General features: G+C 49.3%; 2 protein-coding genes and 1 long non-coding RNA gene across 3 annotated transcripts; all 3 read right to left on the bottom strand.

Annotated features, from left to right (window-relative positions):
- Positions 1 to 1,161: 1,161 nt before the first annotated feature.
- LOC124707659 (ammonium transporter 2 member 1-like) lies at positions 1,162 to 6,349 on the bottom strand. The gene is made up of 3 exons (XM_047239320.1): positions 5,668 to 6,349; positions 2,138 to 2,423; positions 1,162 to 1,904 (listed from the first exon to the last, which is right to left on the bottom strand). The coding sequence occupies exons 1-3, from the start codon at positions 6,322 to 6,324 to the stop codon at positions 1,351 to 1,353; spliced, it is 1,497 nt and encodes a 498-aa protein (XP_047095276.1). The 5' UTR covers positions 6,325 to 6,349; the 3' UTR covers positions 1,162 to 1,350.
- A 3,128-nt stretch (positions 6,350 to 9,477) lies between these two features.
- Positions 9,478 to 11,731, bottom strand: LOC124707658. Its single transcript, XR_007004966.1, has 3 exons — positions 10,796 to 11,731; positions 10,577 to 10,634; positions 9,478 to 9,962 (listed from the first exon to the last, which is right to left on the bottom strand). It is a non-coding gene; the product is annotated as an uncharacterized LOC124707658 (long non-coding RNA).
- A 2,100-nt stretch (positions 11,732 to 13,831) lies between these two features.
- On the bottom strand, positions 13,832 to 21,356 carry LOC124648716 (UTP--glucose-1-phosphate uridylyltransferase 3, chloroplastic-like). Its single transcript, XM_047188431.1, has 17 exons — positions 20,734 to 21,356; positions 20,292 to 20,451; positions 19,992 to 20,141; positions 19,687 to 19,848; positions 19,306 to 19,478; positions 19,148 to 19,214; positions 18,822 to 18,988; positions 18,043 to 18,201; positions 17,773 to 17,864; positions 17,572 to 17,666; positions 16,910 to 16,987; positions 15,952 to 16,047; positions 15,039 to 15,113; positions 14,861 to 14,952; positions 14,618 to 14,780; positions 14,477 to 14,537; positions 13,832 to 14,292 (listed from the first exon to the last, which is right to left on the bottom strand). The coding sequence occupies exons 1-17, from the start codon at positions 21,354 to 21,356 to the stop codon at positions 14,180 to 14,182; spliced, it is 2,526 nt and encodes an 841-aa protein (XP_047044387.1). The 3' UTR covers positions 13,832 to 14,179.
- Between the last annotated feature and the right edge of the window lie 850 nt (positions 21,357 to 22,206).

Below are 22,206 nucleotides of genomic sequence, written 5' to 3'. Positions count from 1 at the left end.
TGATGGAGGTGGCAGAAGAGATCCGTGTCTTCTGGGGTGCGCTAGCTGGTAGCTGAAGCCTACCTAAATCTTGTATTTGTCTTTCCCCTCCATCCACGACCATCTCAACCATAGCAACCTTGTAAAATTTTCTAAGTTACGTACTCCAAGCCCGTCAACACTTTGGGCGACACAAATTCTCAGAATTCACTTAACACTTGGCTCCCGTTATCTTCTCTTTTGCCAGCCAAAGGAAGGCTCTCTCCACTTTGTTGGGGCAATAAGCGGCTTCAAGTGTTAGATTGCGTGGAAGCAATCAGTGACTTCACAAGGGAGGTGAGGACGGACATGGTATGAACTTATAATTTGGAATTTTTCCAGCAACCATATCTTCGAGGTGTTGGAAGTCTACTCGTCGGAGTTGCAAAACCGACATCACGAGACCAAGATATCTCAAGGGAAAAGTAGTGCGCTTCGCCAGTGGGCCCTCAAGAATCTCATGAAGATTTAGGTGTCCGCATCGAATTGGCACCATGGAGCTCGTCACTATCTTTGATAGGGGCCACAAAGGTTGCTACAATGTTCGCGCATAGGGAGATTCTCAAAATGGTGTCACAACCCCCGAAACTTGTGGAGGAGGTCTTGGTGAGTAGCAGCGTGCAAGACTTGCGTGAGTGGCTCGATGGCTAGGATGAAGAGGAGCGGTGATAAGGGGTCTTCTTGCTAGAGGCCACGTCTATGGGAATTGGGGAGACCGGCCATACCATTTAAGGAGGACGTGTGAGGTGGGGGTCGAGAGCAAGACGGCAATCTAATTTCGGAATTTACTCGGGAAGCTTTGTGGATGTCAAAAGCTTTCCAAAATTCCAATGCCGGAGCAAGTCCAGAATATATTCTCATCTAATGGAATTAAAGGCTTTGCGGATGTCAAGCTTGAAGAGTAGCGCCGGCGTGTTTCCCCTATAAAACCTTCTCACTAAATTCTTGACATAGAGAAAATTGCCATAAATGCTTTTTCTCTTGATAAAGGCATTTATGTATTGGACACGAGCTCTTTCATGAGTGATGCAAGACTTAGAGAATTGGTCTAAAATCGGAGATGTTTTCCGCTCCGTGCTTCTTTCGTATGAAAGCAATATTTGGAGAATGTTTGAGCTATGCACCAACTCCACATTGTCATCCTGCACGCAAATTAGCAGATTTCCCCACCAATATATGTCGCAAATGCCAATATTACATCAACAATCTACACAAAAGCCTGCAGTTAAAAGCATCAACTACTCCTCCTACAGTCGAAACTACAGTAAACACCAAAATTAACGGTACAGCCTGGCTAGGCACGACACGCGCGCCCTTGATCGATCGATCCTGCTACAACTGGATGGTGACTCCCCTGGCGCCCATGCCGGCGAGCCGCTGCTCGGCGGTGCCCATCTCCCTCTCTCCGCCGGCGCCTCCCCTGGACACGTCGTGCCGCGTGGCGTCGAACTTCTCGCCGTCGCCCCAGAGCGCGTATGCCTCCTCCCCGTGCGCGGCGTCGTCGCCGATCATGAGCTGGTCGTCGGGCATCCGGAGCGGGATGAAGAGGCCGATGCCGAGCAGGATGAGCGTGGTGACCACGAGGTTCCACACGATGACGAAGGCCGCGCCGGCCAGCTGCTTGCCGACCTGCCCGATGCCGCCGCCGTAGAAGGCGCCCTTGGACCCCGGCACGGGGGACTCCATGGCCATCAGCTCGGGCGTGGCCAGCAGCCCCGTGAGGACGCCGCCCAGGAGCCCCGCCACGGCGTGGGTGTGGAAGACGGCCAGCGTGTCGTCGACCTTCATCAGCAGGGTGGACTTCTTGTGCAGGATCATCATGCTGAACCACGGCACGCTGCCGGCGCACATGCCCATGATCACGGCCGCCCAGGTCTGCACCAGCCCTGTAGCAAATTACATGTCAGAAAACGATGCTCTTGGCGGCGAATACAGGAATACATTTTATTCAGATCAACTTTCAGTCGATGTCAGCTACGATAGACGAGAACAGGACGCGCTGAAGCTTCTACGACTTTTGACGCTCTCCTAATTTGACTTTCTGCCGCTAGTACACAACAGCACATTCTGATTGATTGATTAATTGCAAAGATGAATAGCTGCGTCTGTCCGTACGTACCTGCGCCGGGGGTGATGCAGACGAGGCCGGTCATCATGCCCTGGACGGCGCCGATGACGGACGGCTTGCCGAAGAAGATGACGTCGAGGCACGTCCACGTGAGCAGGCTCGTCGCCGCGCTGACGTTGGTGTTGAGCACGGCTATCGACGCCGTGATGTTGGCGGCGTACGGCGCGCCGCCGTTGAACCCGGCCCACCCCATCCACAGCAGCCCGCCGCCGGCGATCATGAGCAAGATGTTGTTCGGGGAGAAGCGCTCGCGGTCGCTCTTCAGCCTCGGGCCCACCTGTCAGCCAGCCGCAGTTTATACATGGTTAGGGCATCTCCAACCGCGCGACCCAAACGGACGCGCTGGGCCGTCCGTTTTGGGCCGTTTGCGTGGCCGAACGGACACCCGGACAGCGGCCCGCGTCCGCGTGTCCGTTTGGGTCGCACGCTGCGCCCAACGCGCGGACGCTAGCGCATTGGTAATAAAATAAAACAGAAATGAAAATAAAAAGGAAAAGAACAAAACATAAATTTAAACTAGTTGGTCATTAAACTTAGCCCTATTTTGGGCAAATTTTACACAAAAGAAAGCCATATATGGCTTTAAACTAAAAAAAGCAAACCCTAGCCGGGGTTTGCGAGCTCGCGATGGCCGCCGGCGTACTACCCCGGTGAGTACTCGTCATCGTCGGCGTCGATGACGACGACGCCGCGCCGGCCGGCGACGCGGCTGCATTCCGGCTCGACACGCCGGAGGGCACCGGGGACTCCGGCCGGGGGTCCCAGCTGCGCCCTTTCCCGGGCGGAGTGCGCGTTCGGCGGGCTCGCCGGCCGCGCGGCCGTGTCCTCGCGCGGACTCCTGTCGGAGCTGCTCCTCCGCCTGCGTGGCCGGGCGGCTCCTCCTCCGCCGGGCGCGCGGCCCGGCGGCTCCTCCTCCCGGAGCGCCGCCCGACGCGTAGCGGCCTCCTCCCCGACGGCGCGCCGGCTGGAGGAAGGCCCACGCGTCCGCCTGGGCGTCCTCCCGGGCCTTCCGGCCGCCTCCTCCCGGCGCGGAGGTGCGCGGCGTCTCGGCGGGAGCGGCCATTTGGCCGGTTCGTCGAGGTCCTGCTGCTCGCGGGACGCCGCGAGCGCCGCCCTGCGGCTCGGGTCGTTCTCCTCCTCCCGGGGCTGCGGCTGCGGCTGGAGGCCGAGGGCTGGGCGCGGGCTCGCCGATGTAGAGGCCGCCGGGGCGGCGGCCAGCCCGCCTAGCAGCTGTGCCTGGCTGCGCGCGAGGCCGCGCCGTCGCGGATGTGAAGCACGTGCGCCGCCGCGCATCGTGCTCCACCTCGAACCACAAGTCCCAGTTGGGACTTGCGTCGCCGTACGCGGGGTCCTGCCGGAGGTCCGCCGGCAGGCGAGCGCGGCGCCTCGGATCTCGGCGTAGCGGGCGCGGCCGGACGCCGGGATGGGCGGCACCGGAACCCGATCTGGGCTCGAGGTGCCGGCCGTGGGGAGGTGCACGTCCCACACGGCATTGGGGACGCCGGCGTCCCCGAACATCTGCGCCGCCGCTACGGTGACGTAGATCCGGTCGCGTCACGGGCGTCGCCGGCGGCCCCATGGCGAACGGCGCCGGCGCGACCGGCCGGCCGCTGCCGGCCTCGTGGTCGTTGGCGGATGGCGAGAACTCGCGCTTCGGGGCCATGGCGGCGCGGAAGCTCCGAGCTCGCGCGTGCGGCCGGAGTGGAAAGTGGGGACTCGGATAGGGACAGTCCACTTCCCCGATCCACATTTAATAGGACCGGGGCACCGACGAGTGGGCCGGCCACGCGGACGGGGCGGACACGCGAGGACGCCGCGTGCCATCCGCGGCCACGCAAACCCGGCCCAGATTTGGGCCGGGTTTGCGTCGTTCCGGACGCCGCGGCCGTCCGCTTTTGCGGTGCGTCCCCGCGTTGGGCCGGGTTTTTGTCCGGATCGACCCATCCGGACGCGCGGGCGCGGGATGGGTCGCCCCGTTGGAGATGCCCTTAGTGATCAGCCATCGACGGCGTGCTGCAAACTGAGCAGCAGTTCGGCACTACGGGCTCGTTTTCTGAAGCTCATGCGATCAAATCGAATTACAGAAGCAACAGTGAATAAATTACAGTAATTCAAAAACTAGATCTACTGAATGTGTAGCTAGTCTTTTTCTTTGAACTGAATTTTGTGACAGTCATAACCGTGTTGGGGAACTTGTACCACACCGATTGGATAACGCGACTGACAGCGCAACGGGATATTTTGTAGGCGTAATTTTGACCCATCACAATCAGATATTAAATTTGGACCTGCAGTACTAGTTCAAGTTGCCTCATATGAAATTGACATTTTTCTTTCTTGCATCGGCTGCATACGTTGCTGCTGCAAGACGACAGAGCGATCGAGACCTGGAACAACAGGAGGCACCACACACCCAGAGTCTTCGGTGTTGCCATGACCGACGCACCCAGCCTACCAGCTTAGCCGAAGCAAACGACACGGTCCAGCTCGTTCACACGTTCCATGAGAGGTAAAGGGGTTTTCTTCATAGACCCCTTTTTTGGTGATTGCAGCTATCACCGGAATACTTATGCTTACTAGTAGTAGTCTTAACATGTGATTCCCCAAATAAAGAAAAAGGAAATCTAGAAGGACATGATTAACTTCTTCCAAGACGACTTTATGTAGAATCGTTCCAAAGTTACTACTTTCTCCGTTCTAATGAATAAAGTTTTTTTTACAAAAAAAAAGTTAAGCTAAGTAAAATTTGTCCAAACATTCAGAGAAAATATGAACAACCATAATATATTATAAAATATCATATCGCTTCTCCCTCCGATGCCGGTAGATTAATTCAGTGACAAAGCTCATTGATTCCATTTGTGAGAAAGTCGGGCGAAAAAAGGGGAGATCTCCTGATTCTCATGTAGCTGGATTCCCCTCCCTCCTCGATCTACTATCTAACCGCCATGGAAGCACCACTGGAGATTCTTTTTACGAAAACTCGTGTTCCCTTTCTTTTCTACCGGGGCTTTGCAACATTTCGAAATCGGGAAATTGTCCTTTATATACTAGCAGAGACTCAATACTTGACCAAGACGAGGTGACTCACAAACATAGACAAATATTTTGTTTTTCCAACTTTCGTACCAGGCGAAGGCGGTGAATGGTTAGCTATTCTTAAAAACTTAGTTAAACTTTACATAATTTGACTTTGAACAAGAAAAATAATATCGTATTCAGTAGAACGGATGTAGTACTTTGAAGTTTGAACAAGTGTGGAGAATTTATTCCAGTCCGAAAGTATGCTACTAGGGCAGATTGTTTGTACAGTAGCAGTAGTTTATTGTGTGTTTGTTTTGCAGTAGTGGTGTTTATTCTCATGGTGACATGGGCATGGCATCCCAACGAGGAATCCACGATGATTGTGCAGCTGGGTCAAACTACTTGTGCTAGGAACGAGTAGCACCACCTAACACGTCGCCGTTCCGACCAGGACATGGACCAAAATTGAGGAAAAGCAAGCAAACGAGAATGCATACCCAGTAGGCGGCGGTGAAGCCGGCGATGCCGGAGGAGAGGTGGATGACGTATCCGCCGGAGTAGTCGATGACGCCCCAGTGGTAGAGGAAGCCGCCGCCCCAGAGGCTAAACGCGCCCACCGTGTACGACAGCAGCAGCCAGAGCGGCGTGAAGGCCATCCAGGCCTTGATGTTCATCCGCCCGAGCACGGAGCCGGCGAGGAGGATGAGCGTGATGGCGGCGAACTCGAACTGGAACAGCACCAGCGTCGCCTCCGGGTAGAAGGGCTCGGCGGCGGGCGTGCCGTTCTCGCCGCCGTGCGCCGTCGCCGACAGCCTCGCCTGGCCCGTCAGGTAGCCCTGCGACAGCGCCACGCCGGCCTTGCCCCAGAAGGGCAGCAGCCGCTCGCCGAAGGCCATGCGGAAGCCGACGAGGACCCAGACCAGGAGGGAGGAGGCGTAGGCGTAGAGCGCCATGAAGGCGGAGTTGACGGCCCACTTCTTCTTCACGATGCTGCCGTAGAGGACGACGAGGCCCGGCATGGACTGGATGCCCACGAACGTCGCCGCCGTCAGCTGCCACGCGTTGTCGCCCTTGTTCAGCCACTCCGGCACCGCCGGGAGCTCCGCCGCGTACGCGCCCACGGCCGCCGCCGCGGCCGCCGCCGCAACAGCCATCTCGGGCGACGAGCGCGCTTGCCGGTGCCCGGGGGGGTTGGGGAGACGCACGCGCGCGAGTTTGGTCTGGTGGCCGGGGCGCTGCTTGGCAGGCGTCGAGGCCGCGCGCGCGCGTTTAATAGGAGCATTCGCCGATCAAGTTGAAACCTTTTAATAAGATCATCATCCACCTGTCAGACGCATCACTTGCACAAGGGCTCTGGCCCCACAGGTCATAGTCAGACCGCGTTAAATTTTCAACTACTGTATTTCTTACCTGGTGATGGTCTCGTGTTTACGGCAACCATGGCGTACTGTTTGGGCTGTGCCATAGCACGATTTGCTAAGTGATCAAGTGGTTAAGAGGAGGTAGGGTGTGCATTCATATGGGTGAGTGTGTGCGCGTATGTATGAGCGTATATGATTGTACTGTGTTTCGCAAAAAAAAAAAGAAAAAAAAAAGTGGTTAAGAGGAGCGCTAACACAAATTAACGGGATCGAGTTCGTGATGCGCATGAAGGAGCCAATGAAGGGGACACGATCCAGGCAGCCTCCGGGTCAACCAGGGCAGCCACGAATGGACCATTTGGATGTGGCGTGTTGCGTGGTGCACTTTTCATTCATTCATTATTGTGTACACTAAAAAAACTACGTCGATCTAGAAAATATGGGCGAGACCTTGAAGATGCAAATTCTTCGTTTGGCTAGTCTTGCAAAATAGAGTTTAGACGGCAGATCGATTGGAGCATCATGGTTGGCCAAATTGTGAAAACTATCCTCTTTCTAATCAAGCCTAAGAACCGGCGGCTCACCTTTTCTTTGGGTGTCAAATCTCTCTCCTTTGTCACGGTGGTGGTTGTATTGCTGTTGCTAGGTCTAGAAGGTTGTAGCGGGACTTTTATTTCTTAGTTTTCTTTACTCTTTTTTGGCGGTGTGCATCCGTACCGCCATTAGGGTGGGGCATTGTTGCAGAGGCTGGGTGTAATTGATATCTTTTGATATTAATATATTCCCTTTATCGAAAAAAATATGGAACCACGTCCTTCCTTGAGCCAACCAAGTCGATGTTGGTACCTACGGGTGGATATCGACCCAACTCAACTCAACTCGTAAATACCCGTTAGTTAACGAGCTTGCTCGACTCAACACATTAACATAGCGAGCTTTATCTAAAAGAAAAACATAACGAGCTTAAAATCCTAGCTTGGCTTGACTCGGTAAATACTAAAGTTGGCTCGATAAGCTTGATAAGCTCATTAAAAAACTGAACAACACAATCAATTCCTGATGGTGTAAGATTACAAGAAGAATGGTTCATCATCTATGCTTTTTCATGTAGATTTGTGTGAATTCAATCTGAGCGCTCATGTTTTTTTGGCCTATTAGTCTCTATTTTTCTTTACTGTTGACTATTGTATGATCTAGTATATGAGTGTAAGAATATTATCAAGCTTACCGAGTACCCGCAACTCGACTCATTGAAGTCGTTTGGTTAACAAACCAAAAATACCAACTTGGCTTGACTCATTATTGTCTGAGTTTGAGCTGACTCGAGCCAAATTTTCGAGTACTCGTTGAGCTAGTGAGGTTTGAGTTTTATTTCCACCCCTATTGGTACCTCCCTTTGGGTGAATGAAGCGTTCGTCCAAGATTGGTGGATGATGATGACGAGTCGTGGTGACTCCAAAAAGGCTATGGCCTCGACACCATGCCTCTTTGGCTCATTTAATCATCGAGAAGATCAAAGAGAAGTCTAGACTTCGGTCCATCGCCGGAGCGAAAGCATTGTGAAATGTAATTCCGAGAGCATAGGCTTGTATTTTAAGGGTGTGACTAATTCTCGGTCGATTGAGAATATTCCAATTGCAACCCACGTTGCAACTTATGACTAGCATGGATCATGAAGCAATCTAACGGATCGAAACATTTGCAACCCATCTTAAAATTCATGACTAGCACGGATCACAAAACAAACCAATAGCCATGATGTTTTTCCTCGGTTGCAACCCCATATGCAACTAGAAAAAAAATTCAGTTGCAACTCACGCTAGCACGAATCACGATGCAATTCTCTGGTCTAACCAAGAGTTGACTGAGAACTTCTAAAATAGTAAAACCAGTATCTCAAACCCCTAGGACTTGTCCTAGGCACTTGTCTAAACCTTCTACTTTGTGCATGCCCACAAAGATGCACCAGAACCGAGCCCCTATATTTGGTAAGTAGCACCCCACAAAGATGTGCGAGAACGCGATCAAAGTCCAAGGCCATCGCCGACGGTTGTTGACTTGCCGGCGCAACCGCCGCTTCCTCCACCAGGGACAAAACCACTTGGGGAAGAAGCGCCTCTCACCGTCACGCCGGAGTCGGAGAAGTTCCTCCATCGAAGGAGGAGAAAGCGCGAACCAAAGTGGAGGTCGAGCGCAGCAGGGCCAACCCTATGGCCGAAGATAGCGCCGGCCGGAGTTAGCCGACGCTTGGAGGCTGCTGCCGAGGTTGCACGCTCCAGGAACCTCGAGCACCACCTCTGCAAGGTCGTCGCAGCCGCACGAGTCCACTCCTCTCCCTCGCCACCGAGGCAGGCCAAGAGGAGAAGGAGACGAACCGGGCCACCCAAGCAATGATGGCGAAGAAGCTTATTGAAGCAGGGGCTTGCCGCGGAAGCTAGTCTCACCGTCTCCCACCTCGGAAGCACGGCGAAGTCACTCAGCGGCGATAGCCTGATGCGGCGTCGACACGCCGGGCTAGAAGAAGACCCCCGCCTGCCTCCTCACAGGTGCTGGCATCATCCTTCCTCTTCTCCTCGCCTCCATGGCCGGCCAGAGGAGGAAGAGATATCAGGCCAGCATCCAGAGCCCAGGGGTAGCAGAGTCAGATCTTATACACGGAGATCCCTGGGGTGGCGAATCTCACCGTCTCCGACCACCGGAGCTCGAGAAGACGCAGCCACGAGCACAGGATGCTCAAGATCTGATCCAGGCGATCTTGAACCCTACTCCAAACTACCGGCATATAGCCGAAACCTAAAAAACTAACCCTAATATCTACTCCGGCACCCCTCCTTCGCCATCTCCGGCCGGCAAAGCCGCCGGAGAAGGTTCTGGAGCGGCCCAGGCTCTCTCTGGAGACTCTCAAGGAAGGGGGAAGGAGAGAGAAAGGAAGGGGGAAAGTGAGCTCTTCAAGAACTTATAAAAATAGTAAAACCGGTATCTAAAACCCCTAGGACTTGTCCAAGGCACTTGTCTAAACCTTCTACTTGGTCAATGAAAATAACAATATTTTGGCTTGCTTAAGAAACCAACCGATTTTAGACATCGTGTTTTGGCTGGTAGGCATAGATGAACCTATTAAGAAAAAAATTGCATTTTATGTAATCCTCCTCCTCTGCTCCATCTGGACGCGATGTGACATATATTTGGTGTTTTTCTCATGAAAACAATCGTAGTCGTTTCGTTTCACGACTTCGGGTTTTCATCCGTACATGTGCATGCCCACTTCGTCGACTATTGGTGTTGGTCAGAAGATTCTCAGGAAAGTACGAAGGCGACGACGGACCTCGAGTCAGAGCGGAAGACGTTGCTGGGACCTTGGCTCACCGTCGACGACCTTTGATCGAGAAGATTTTGACGAGGAGCCCGCACCGCGTCGAGCTTCTCAGAATCTGCGGAGCAGTCGGCTCGAAGTTCAGCTGACAATGATTGCGATTGCGCCCTCTACGCCAAGACTTTTTGTACAGCAGTACTATATATTCTTTTAGGGGATCAAGAGTTGTGTAGCTTAAAAAAATGGGTATATGCTTGGGCAAAATAGAATTCTGGGGGCGAGCTCAAAGCGTGGCCCAGTGGCGCCAAGGATTAGCGTGCGTGAGCCTAAGGATCGGTGCTCCCCAATCAGGATTCAGAGACCAGCTGTGCTGACGCCGTTTGACACCTTGGATCCTGGGCGGTTGCAGTGCACCTGAACACTAGCTGGAGCATCAGCAATATTCTTACCCCAAATCCCCAGGCTCCAGAAGAAGAGAAACAAGAGGCCATCCACTATTTTTTAGCTGCGAACAAGTTGCGCATCGTGAACAGTTTTCTAGCTGCAACTTGAGCTTATACAACGGCAGGTAGCTATAGAGAGGTAGGCCATACTTATAACCGGCGAAGCACATGGGTGCACGTTATGGCAGGATTAAGACAACAGTAACCACTTCCGATTTTGTCTCTCTATATATCTTATTTAGCAGAAAATCCACATGGCCAGGTACACCACAAGTTCAAGAACACTTACCCGGCAAGCCAAGTGCTGGGAGAGACATGTCCACCATTCTGCAGCCTGAGATAAACCTCTGCTGTTACCACATCAGAGGAGTCAAACTTCAGTACTCATCAGTAGTAAATCAAATACTAGATGAAAAGCTTTCTGTCCCTGTGTTCAGGGACAAGAGGCTAGCCTTCTGGATCTGCCCAAGTGAATATACAACCACAACTGACTACATCAGTGATTTACCTAGGTATCTGGGGATCAGGTGCTAGTTTAATGATATGTCAGTGAGGCATCAAATCATCCTCCATGCAAAACGAAAACGAAGAGTGCGCACAAGGTCGCATTTAGATATCATCAAAACATCAAAACGTAAAACAGAACAGTCAGATAACTAGTAGCAGTTGTCTCCCTGAGGCCCATCCTTGAGCTAAACACCAGGAAAAGATGGGCAGGATTTCGTTTTCTTGGATAAGCTAAAAGAACAATCAAACTGCTACCTAGCTGTGCTGATACGGTGTGGTCCTCCAAAATCATCACAACAGATTCTGGATATCACCAGAGACGAATGGGATCAGAGAAACAACACAAGATATGAGATTCACATGAGTGCATCATTGTACTGCGCTACTGCAGGCCAAAGTTCAGGATACAAATGGATCTTCAATTATCAGCAGCTTTCGGAACTTTGGGAGAATGCTTATTCTCCTCAACATTGAGAAATATATTAGTATGTACATCACTCCTAGGCAGGAGAATAGGCTCAATAGCAAATTTGGATATGCAGTCCACTGTACAACTGTCTATGCAGGCCCTTTCCCCTTGTACAACAGCACCTACAAGCTGGAGTTCATCTAACCAGAACTATTAGTCAAACGTGCCCTCGATATAATTTACCTAGCCGGGAATCAATGAATCAAGTATCTACAGTTGGGTACTACCTCCTTTACAGCTCTACCATGTTCAACTTCACATGTGCACCATCTACCGTATACTCCCAGTACCAAGACCCGCTGTCCATCATTTCCTTGCTTATACGATCTAACTTAACAGCAAAACCTGATGAACAAAGAGAATTAATCGAGCTATATCAGATTCATGACAGTCTCCTCTGGTTGCTTTTTTCCATGGAAAAGACCATCGCTCCACACCGGAATCGATGTCGACTAGCCAAGCTCCGCCGCCACCCTCGCCTGGAGGCCGCCGCCGCCACCTCCTCCTTTTTTTTCCAGCCCTGCTGGAAGTCGCCGGAGCAAAAACGGGCGCCGCCGGCCTCGACGCCGCCGCGCAGGCCGACCCGCCATGGCCGAGCTCCGCCCCGCGCCATGGCCGCCCCGCGCCGCCCAGGCCATGCCCCGCCCCGCGCCATGGCGGAGCTCCGCGCCGTGCCCCGCCCCGCGAGCCACTGGCAGGGGTGGAGCTCGCCGTGCGCGCGGGCACGGTCGTCGCACGCGCTGCAGCAGCTTCGCACGACGCCGTTGGAGCTGGCCGCCCCACGTCGCTGCGGAGCCGCGCACGGCTGCAGCTTCGCCCGGGCCGCGCCCTCGCCTGGACGCTGCCTCGCGCCGCCCCGTGCCCCGCCCAGCCTCGCGGCGCACCTCGTCGCGCGCCAGGGCAGCCCCGCCCCCGCCTCGCCGTGCTTCCTCTTGGCGCGCGAGCCACGCCGCTGCAACTCCCCCCACGCCGCGCGCTGCAGCTCTGCCCACGCCGCTGCGCTCGCCACGCCGCCCCACGCCGCCCCACGCCGGCCGCTCGCCGTGCTGCGCGTGCGCGAGGCGCCGAGCTCGCCGTGCTGCGCGTGCGAGTGGAGCTCGTCCCGGCCGTGCTCGTCGTGTTGCGCGCTGGCGCCGAGCTCGCCGGGGACAGCCGCCAGCGCCGGCCAAAAGCAGCAGCAGCACATGGCGAAAGCAGCGAGCGCCCAGCCCAGGCGTGAACAGCTGCAACTTCCACCGCGCCCAGCTGCGCGTCCATGACCTGCACCTCGCCTGCGCGCTCCGCTGCGAGCTCCCGCACGGCCACCGCGTCTCCTCCAGCTGCGACTAAACCGCGTACACCTAGGTGTCCAGTGTGCCGGTGGCGGTGGTGTGGCGCGGCTTGGCGGCCACCGGCGGAGCAGTTCCCAGCTGGACAACTAGTACTAGTAGGGAAGAAGAGAATGGGTCGCAACAGCGTTGGGAAATCACATGGGTCATGACTGTCCGCAGGACATCCGCACGTCTCCGGGGTGTCCGGCTGGCTACCCAAACGGATAAAATATACATCCGTTTGGGTCGCACGGTTGGAGATGCCCTAAGGATCGGTGCTCCCCAATCAGGATTCAGAGACCAGCTGTGGCTGACGCCGTTTGACACCTTGGATCCTGGGCGGTTGCAGTGCACCTGAACACTAGCTGGAGCAGCAGCAATATTCTTACCCCAAATCCCCAGGCTCCAGAAGAAGAGAAACAAGAGGCCATCCACTATTTTTTGGCTGCGAACAAGTTGCGCATCGTGAACAGTTTTCTAGCTGCAACTTGAGCTTATACAACGGCAGGTAGCTATAGAGAGCTAGGCCATACTTATAACCGGCGAAGCACATGGGTGCACGTTATGGCAGGATTAAGACAACAGTAACCACTTCCGATTTTGTCTCTCTATATATCTTATTTAGCAGAAAATCCACATGGCCAGGTACACCACAAGTTCAAGAACACTTACCCGGCAAGCCAAGTGCTGGGAGAGGCATGTCCACCATTCTGCAGCCTGAGATAAACCTCTGCTGTTACCACATCAGAGGAGTCAAATTTCAGTACTCATCAGTAGTAAATCAAATACTAGATGAAAAGCTTTCTGTCCCTGTGTTCAGGGACAAGAGGCTAGCCTTCTGGATCTGCCCAAGTGAATATACAACCACAACTGACTACATCAGTGATTTACCTAGGTATCTGGGGATCAGGTGCTAGTTTAATGATATGTCAGTGACCCATAGCATCAAAATCAGGCATCAAATCATCCTCCATGCAAAACGAAAACGAAGAGTGCGCACAAGGTCGCATTTAGATATCATCAAAACATCAAAACGTAAAACAGAACAGTCAGATAACTAGTAGCAGTTGTCTCCCTGAGGCCCATCCTTGAGCTAAACACCAGGAAAAGATGGGCAGGATTTCGTTTTCTTGGATAAGCGAAAAGAACAATCAAACTGCTACCTAGCTGTGCTGATACGGTGTGGTCCTCCAAAATCATCACAGCAGATTCTGGATATCACCAGAGACGAATGGGATCAGAGAAACAACACAAGATATGAGATTCACATGAGTGCATCATTGTATTGCGCTACTGCAGGCCAAAGTTCAGGATACAAATGGATCTTCAATTATCAGCAGCTTTGGGAACTTTGAGAGAATGCTTATTCTCCTCAACATTGAGAAATATATTAGTATGTACACTCCTAGGCAGGAGAATAGGCTCAATAGCAAATTTGGATATGCAGTCCACTGTACAACTGTCTATGCAGGCCCTTTCCCCTTGTACAACAGCACCTACAAGCTGGAGTTCATCTAACCAGAACTATTAGTCAAACGTGCCCTCAATATAATTTACCTAGCCGGGAATCAATGAATCAAGTATCTACAGTTGGGTACTACCTCCTTTACAGCTCTACCATGTTCAACTTCACATGTGCACCATCTACCGTATACTCCCAGTACCAAGACCCGCTGTCCATCATTTCCTTGCTTATACGATCTAACTTAACAGCAAAACCTGATGAACAAAGAGAATTAATCGAGCTATATCAGATGCATGACATAAGCTATCAATATGCACACGGAATTTAGGTTCTCAGCACAGTAGTCTATTGTCTTATGAACCTCCAGGAAAAAAATAGTAGTGTGATTTTCACACGTCGTTCTTGAACCAGAAAGTAGGGTACACACAACTAACAAACCTGATCCGTCTTGAATGATGCGCATTCTGTGACCGTCGGGTACTTCAAACATATGGTTACCCTGGCAGAACAAAGAAATCAGATAATAAGAAAAATAGAAGGGTGGGACATAAACTTCGCGCTGTTTCTTAATTTACACACCTTCAAGAGAACATCTTTTGCCTCAAATTCTGCATTTCCATGAAGAATAATCTTCAGAGATTCTGATCTTTCGACATCATGCTTCCAATAGACATTACCGGGAGAAGCCCAGCTGATCCCATCATTCACAATTTTAACACTTTGCAGCTTGCATCTACCACACCTTCAAATAAGGAGGGAATTTAGAGTTACATCCCGGTAGTACATTTGTGTGCTTCAGAAAATATGTGCTCAAGAGTATACCTGGCACCATAATGCAGTATTTGTTCACCATGAGTATTCCTCTTGGTTGAACCCATGATGTTGTCAGCTAAGATAAGAAGGCTTCCATCCAGCTACAGTTTAAACAAATAAATTTAGTGTGACATATAATTAGGGGGTTGGGGGTAGTAAATGCAAATTCATCTGTTTTGATGGTTACCTCCACATCTTTCCATACAAATTCTGCCACCTCTATTTGCAATTCTGAACCTTTAGAGATGGACCCACCAACAAACTGCATGTGTGAAAATGTAAGTAACCAACTGACCACAAAACGAAATAAAGCTCGGGACCTAAAAAACTGACACACAAGCAGATTTTCAGACTGTAAGCACTAACAACTAAACATGACTGTAATGTAGAAGAATAATCCACAAGGGCCGACTTGTCAATTACAATATTTGTAAGAGGAAGCACACTGCTTTTCCCATTTGTTTTCTGAATTTTGCATACAGTTTGTCTTCCTTTTTTTTCTCGAACACATGCCACAGCATGCGTCATAATATATTAGAAGAAAACCGTCGAGAAGACGGGAGCATACAGGGAGTAGCAGAGCTACAGTTTGTCTTCCTCGCGTTCTAGTTTAAACTTGACCGTCACTTCAAACTATACATCTTTGTCATGCTCCATGTTTTGTTACACATATATCAGATAAAGAAACATGTCAAAGAACCAAACAGAAGCAGTGTTTCTCACTTCATGTGCAATAATACGGTTAGTATTATGCTAAGTTGCTAACTGTGTGTTTTCATGCTGAAGCAGATGACTTCTTTTACTGAAAAATCCAGGGGTAAATGCAGATAACATATTATCTCGTGATAGATGTCATCAGTGTTGTCACGTGATAGGTACTCATTTTGTTCGATATTCATGAAAAATATTATAAGCTGTTAGCCTATATCCACACATAGAGGTAAAATGGGGTATTAAGGACATCTGTGATATAAGTTTACTTTTCTCAACTGTGTTTTGCCGGTGGAAGCTCAAAGCATATACCATGTGCAGAAACTAACTTGGTGAAGAGATGAATGCAACGTTTCATGCTTTATCTATTTGCTCTTAACGTAGCATACCTTTTGCTTTATGATCTCCCAAATTGGACCTAGAGCAGGATGAAGAAATATGAGGAACGGCAACTTGGAACGCAAGTATTCATTATTGTCTTTCACCTGATAAGTAAAAAAGATGCTCCAAAGTTAATCAAGAATGCAAGTATCCGCAATTACATTACCAGAGAACTGAAAAATAACCCAATACATTATCAAGTAATTAAAGGGTAATATATTAATATTAAGAAGATATCATGTAATTAACACTCGGCAAAATAGCTCATGAGAACTACATTATTTTATATTTTTCCTGGTAACGGAGAAACGTTCAGAGCGATATATATATGAAATAGGGTACAAGAATGTATCTCCATAATCTAAGTTTCCCATTTCAATTTCCTAAAAAAACCTGCCAAGTCCTTCTACTTCCAGAGGGTGGAGGGTATAAATCACTAACTAGCATTGTGTATTTTAATAACCATAAAAATAAGATCAACTCAAGGTGAGGAACTGGTCCATAAGTGCAGGTATATGTAACTACATGGTTAACCATTGATCTACCTTGCAGGTTGCAGCAGAAGTAAATCAGATATCGATTATGTACATACACGAACTTCTGACTATTTTCCAGAATGTAATATTTTCCTAGTTGAATAAGATCAATACGGCTTATCAACTTTTACGGATATAACTGGGCGCATTCTAGGTCAATACTTAATATTCAGAATCCTCAGGTTTACTGGAGAATATTATTTTCCAAACATGCATCGAGCACAGAGATTTCAAGATATCACCCAAAATACTACTGTCATGGAAGCATAAACAGCAGTCCAGCAATAAATAACCACAGAGTTTTAACTCAACCAATCACTGCTAGTACCATTAGGTTATGTGTTACTGAAGTGGTAAAATACCACATGGAATGTCACTCATGTTACATGTGAAAATAAGATCAGAAAATAGAGCCCAGATGCACATTCACCTTTGGAACTTCTATGCTGCAGCTAGAAAGGAGATCATGAGCATTACGCATAATATCGAGGAGTGAACCTTCTGGTGTCTGTAGAACAAGCAAAGTGAGTATTATAAAACACAAGTCAAGGAAATTTTCAAGTGTTAAGGTTACTGTAAGAGCTTTGGGACCTACGTCAAATAAATGTAGCAGTGTCAGAAGCATGTTACATTAATGTTTCCATGCTATTATAGACAGAATTTGGGTCCAGAAAGAACTTGGATCAGTCAGCAGTTTTACGTTTTGTGAATAGGAAAATGGGCCTACTTAATTGTAGGGTACCTGGTAGATTATTCTTCCAATAAAAACAACAAGACATAACTATATGCTGACATTTACCAAACATAGAAGTCGGTAACACAAATATGATTACAGTTAAGTTTTACTCACAATCAGTAAACAAATTAAGAGTACTTTCAGACATCCAGGCAGACTTCAAATAGATGCAAATTTAGAATGTGAGCAAAAAATGATCACATCTGATAGGTAGTAGTTTATGAGAGATGGAAACCTTAATAAGCATCTTTAGATTTTAGAATCCACAACAAGTTATATAGAAGGCTAGAATTCCTATTTTGCATGCAGTAGCAAGATAATCCATTTCATTGGATTGCGAAGTATGATATATTAACCTGGTGCAGTGATCTATCTTCTGGTTTGAGCTTCCTTTTAGCTGACGAAGTGACCTTTTTTCTTTCATTGTACACAATGAACGTGTCGAGCTCACCTGTTAGATATGACTATATGAGAATGCTAAGACCCAAGGCACAAACAAAAAAGAAGTTCGTAGAGACATGAACAGATAGGAAGCAAATATGTAACTACTTACATACTTTCTATTGCTTTACTGCACCTGTAGCTATATGTGTTCATAAAATTATCTGCTATATTTTGCATCGTGCACTCTAGCCTGCCACCAGCAGCACTGTTACAGAGAAAAATTGAACAGAAATAAGATACTTAATCATAATAAATCACTTAATTTAAACATGGAATGGTTATATATTCTAATTTATCCCCAATCCCCACTTTGCATAAACAATACAGGTTCACAGACTACGAAACGTCAGAAGTTCATAATGAATTCACTGGAAAGCATGTACCTACACTCAAAGCCCAGATGATCCACATATGATACTGCCTTTTTTAGATTCATTACCATTCCAGGTAAGCAACTAGCATTTCTGCGTGATCCAACTTCCTCTACTGCTTGAAGATCAACATACATAATGTTTGTATTTGCCGGATAGCTAGCCTGCAAACTAAATTAACAAAAAACATAGATGACTGAACAACCGATAAATATGGACAAACAAAATGACATAATCTTAATGGTAAACACATCAACTGCCTCCAATCGAACCGCATTAACTAAGGCACATATCCTTCATCAAAACTGAAGCTGAGAAAACAAAGCCTAAAACTGCAACATGCAACCAGATCACGTCACCAGGTTACCAGCAAATTACTGCAATCCTACGACAGTAACTAGATGGAAATGCATATACAGTAACAATAGGTAAATATTTGCATCTATAGTTTTCACAAGTACAGGTAACACAACCTGGCTATTTATATTTTCCTGGGTCTATTTTACACATTTTATTTATCGTCACTCTAGGAGATATTTCATAGGATACATGTAAATTTTTGTTGCTAAGAACCACAGAATATAGTTTACACTTGCATAAGTAAATAAAGTCACCATCCTTCTGAGTCAGATTAATATCCCAACACAGTACACATATTAACTCACAAAACTGGAGGAATGAGTAAAGCATCATGAACAGAATAATGGTATGCAGTTGGCCACTCTGGCCCTCTGTTTGTCTAGATAGGGTATACAATTGGAAATGTTTGATAGAGCTATTGTGTGTATTACCTGCCATTATGGTCTGCAGGTTCTGATATGCCATATTTTTCAAATTCAGTGTACTCAATGCAAGTGATACCATATGCCCAAAGTCCATCCAAGTTTTGTTTTTCAATAAGAACATTCACGCCTTCAGTAGCACCTGGTCTTCGCTCACAAGATGCAAAACCTAGTTTCTGAGGTATGATATGGAGTCTTATGTCATACATTGTAAAGATTTAAAAAAATATGGAAGAATCCATAGACGTAAGATAGATATTATAATCTGATTAATAAAAAATAATGTGAATGGTGAAAAGGAGCATCTCACATAAAAATATATTGTCTTTCTTTACCTTATTGTGACGCATGCCTATTCCTGCCAATGCCATCAGTGTCAAATCAGTTGCAGCAACAACATTGCTGAAAATTGAGAAAGAGATCTACAGTTATCCCCCTTTTCAAATAATTCGTTTACACAACACAGAAAAAACAGATACATAGTCCAGATTACCTGACTTGACGAACAGTTGCACCTTTTCTGCCATGACGATAAAGCCATTCGAATACACCTCTATCACAAGCAAGTTTCCAAATAGCGCCATGACCACCGGGTTTACCAACAGGAAGAAGTGATTTTCCGATCAACCAGTCACCATCCTCAGCATTAACTACAGGTACCAATGGCTAGAAAAGCCATGATGCAATGTAGTTAAGACACGACGAAGTTCTTGGCAGTATGTAAATGACAATTGTTCAGAATAGAAATGCACACTATAATGAATACTCCCTCCGTTCCATATTAGTTGTCGCTGATTTAGTACAACATAAATCAGCAACAACTATTATGGAACGGAGGGAGTAGATATTACAATGAAGTGTCCAATTAATATACCTGTTCAAACAAGCGGAAATTCTCCCGTCCTCTACCAAACCATTCAAGTCTTTCACAGATTGCAACAATATGTTGATGGTTATCCTTCACAGAGCTCGTCATGATTGCCACAGGGGTTATACATTGTTTCCCAAAGATTTTGAAATGGAGAAACTCCCTAGCCTGCCAAACAAGGATGCTTCACATAATAAGGTACGCAAAACATATTATGGGGGGTGGCTATGGCACAGAATTAGATTGCTTTAAGCAATTCCTTGGTAAAAAAAATGCTCAAAGGCAAAATATGATATAGAAAAAAGAAGTACCTGCAGATCTCGCATCAAGCCTTCCAGTAGAGATCTCCCACAGTAAGGAAGCAATGCGGCGGGAAGGGATTCACCGGTATCTGAGTCAACTAACCCAAGACGATCACCGGCACCACCAATCGGATAGATTTCACCCAGTTCTGGCAAACCCTAGAGATGGTCATATTTTAGTGCACACAAAAGAGCAAATCAATGGCTTTGACATACATTTTATTTAAATGAGAACCACAGATCACAGAAACAATGTCAGTGCTCTCCTTGTCATAAATCTTAATTAGTTAATGCAGCATTCGGAATAACCTCGATTCCCCACAGAGCAGCTTGAGACGCGTATTCTGTATCCTCCGATAGATTAACTCCAGTGGGGACATGGAAGTGGACAGACTTGTCTTGGGTATGCCGGTGCTTGCTGTCCTTGGATTTCGATGCTGAAATCAGCTCCAGTGCCATGATTTGGTAGCTGGAGCAAAGCAATAAGAACAGTATTTCAAATGCCAATGCCAAATGCTCAAAGCTAAATGAAATGGTTGGAACAGAAGTTTCAAATACTATATAACACCAGTGTAGGACAAATAAGTTATGGCGATCAGGCAATCAGCTTACTTGCCAGTTGCCAGTTGGCAGTTTCAATAGATTTAAATTTAAGCGACGGCCACATTTGTCAGCATTTGCTACTTGGCCGTGTACTCGGTCTCCAACTCGAGCAGTGCAGAGTGCAAGCAAACAAGGAAGCGACGCTCACCCTATGATGCCGCCGATGCAGTCGTAGAACTCGTCGATGTCTCCGAGAAACTTGAGCAGCTGCGGGAGCAGCTCCGTGTCCCCGCCCCGCGCCACGCCGTCCGCACCGCCCTCCCCGCTCCACTTCCCGACCAACCCGGCCAGGCTGTACAGCGCCTCACGCAGAGCGCTCCCGCCAGCGGCCCCAGTGCTGTGGCGCTCGTGGTCGTGGGTTCCATCGCCGGCCCAGCCGAGCACGTGGTCCTGGCCGGCCGCGACGAGGCATTTGAGCAGGTAGGTGTCGCGGGGCTGGAGGCTGCCCAGAACCCGGTCGCCGAAGAAGGCCGCGACGCGGGGCTCGGCGTCGAGCGCGCGGAGCTTGTCGTCGAGGGAGCGGGCCGCGCGGAGGCGCGCGCGGGCGGCGGAGAGGCGCGCGAGCTCCGCGGCGAGCGGGTGGTGTTTGAGGGAGGGGCTGGGCCCGCGGTCGAGGGAAGCGGTGGAGACGGGTTGCTGCGAGTGCGGGCGCGAGGACGGGGAGGGGAGCGCGGAGAGGATGCGGGTCCGGCCGCGGCGGCGTGGAGGAGGGCAGAGGGGCGGGAGGAGCGGGGAGAGGAGACGGAGGTGGGGAGGAGGAGGAGGCGCCATGAGTGGAGTGGAGAGTTTGGACGGAGAGGCGGGAGCGGGGATAAGAGAGCGAAACGGTTGGGGGATATGCTCCCGGGCGATACGGTGCCCGCGGCCGACCAGAGCCCGGGACACCACACCGGGGAGGTAGCGGACGGGTATATTCCGCTCTGCTCGGCTCGGCACGTCGGCCGTTGTTTACATTTGATTGTGTGGGTGGGCTGAGCGCGCAGTTCATCCTGAGCTACTTTTGGAGCTCAGTGAAGGCCATGTTCGGCCTTGGATTTTGAATAACTGGGCCTGTCCTGTTCCTTTGTTTCGAACGCCATGCCGTTCATTCCATAGAATTTTCTGAGAAAACAAGTGATCTCACAGGAAATCCCCTCCTAGATGCATATATCCTTCGCACATGATTTCGGCTCGCTATATTAATATAGCAACCACACTTGAGATTCCGCACTCGCGTCAAACATAAGACAGCTGCCGCCGGAAAAACCTAGCGGGCTCCACTTCAGTCTCCTCCATGGATCGGCTCCCCTCCTCCGGCTGGCTTCGCTAGCGTCGGGAGGAGTGAGGAACCCGATCTATGCGTGGAGTTTCCAATAAAAGTAGTGTTTTTAGTAGATTATGTTAGCGTTTTGGTAGCCACTTTCTTCTTGGTTTACCCTCAATGGAGATGGAATCGTCTGCAGTAAGTGATCTTCGGCCTCTTGTTCGACGACGAGATTAGCGCCAATGATAGTGTTGAAAGATTACAATTTCTCTAGGTATGGGCTTTCAGATCTTGCTTTGCCATATCGATTTTGGATCTTTTCTTATGGTTGCCGCGAGGATGATTATCCTCGTAGTTTTTGTCCCGGATGCTACGTCC

This window comes from Lolium rigidum, chromosome 4 (assembly GCF_022539505.1).
Source record: "Lolium rigidum isolate FL_2022 chromosome 4, APGP_CSIRO_Lrig_0.1, whole genome shotgun sequence".
Classification (NCBI taxonomy): Eukaryota; Viridiplantae; Streptophyta; class Magnoliopsida; order Poales; family Poaceae; genus Lolium; species Lolium rigidum.
The sequence above is the reverse complement of the archived record's forward strand: the minus strand, read 5'-3'. Positions and strand labels throughout refer to the sequence as shown.

What these genes read in the sequence shown, in the direction of transcription:
- LOC124707659 (XM_047239320.1), bottom strand. Translation starts at nt 6,324, where the DNA reads ATGGCTGTTGCGGCGGCGGCCGCGGCGGCGGCCGTGGGCGCGTACGCG. An exon ending in GCTTCACCGCCGCCTACTGG is followed by an intron (nt 2,424 to 5,667) that starts GTATGCATTCTC and finishes GCTGGCTGACAG; the next exon opens with GTGGGCCCGAGGCTGAAGAG. An exon ending in CTGCATCACCCCCGGCGCAG is followed by an intron (nt 1,905 to 2,137) that starts GTACGTACGGAC and finishes AATTTGCTACAG; the next exon opens with GGCTGGTGCAGACCTGGGCG.
- LOC124648716 (XM_047188431.1), bottom strand. Translation starts at nt 21,356, where the DNA reads ATGGCGCCTCCTCCTCCTCCCCACCTCCGTCTCCTCTCCCCGCTCCTC. An exon ending in CCTGCAGACCATAATGGCAG is followed by an intron (nt 18,202 to 18,821) that starts GTAATACACACA and finishes TTGTTAATTTAG; the next exon opens with TTTGCAGGCTAGCTATCCGG. An exon ending in CAAAAGATGTTCTCTTGAAG is followed by an intron (nt 14,538 to 14,617) that starts GTGTGTAAATTA and finishes TTGTTCTGCCAG; the next exon opens with GGTAACCATATGTTTGAAGT.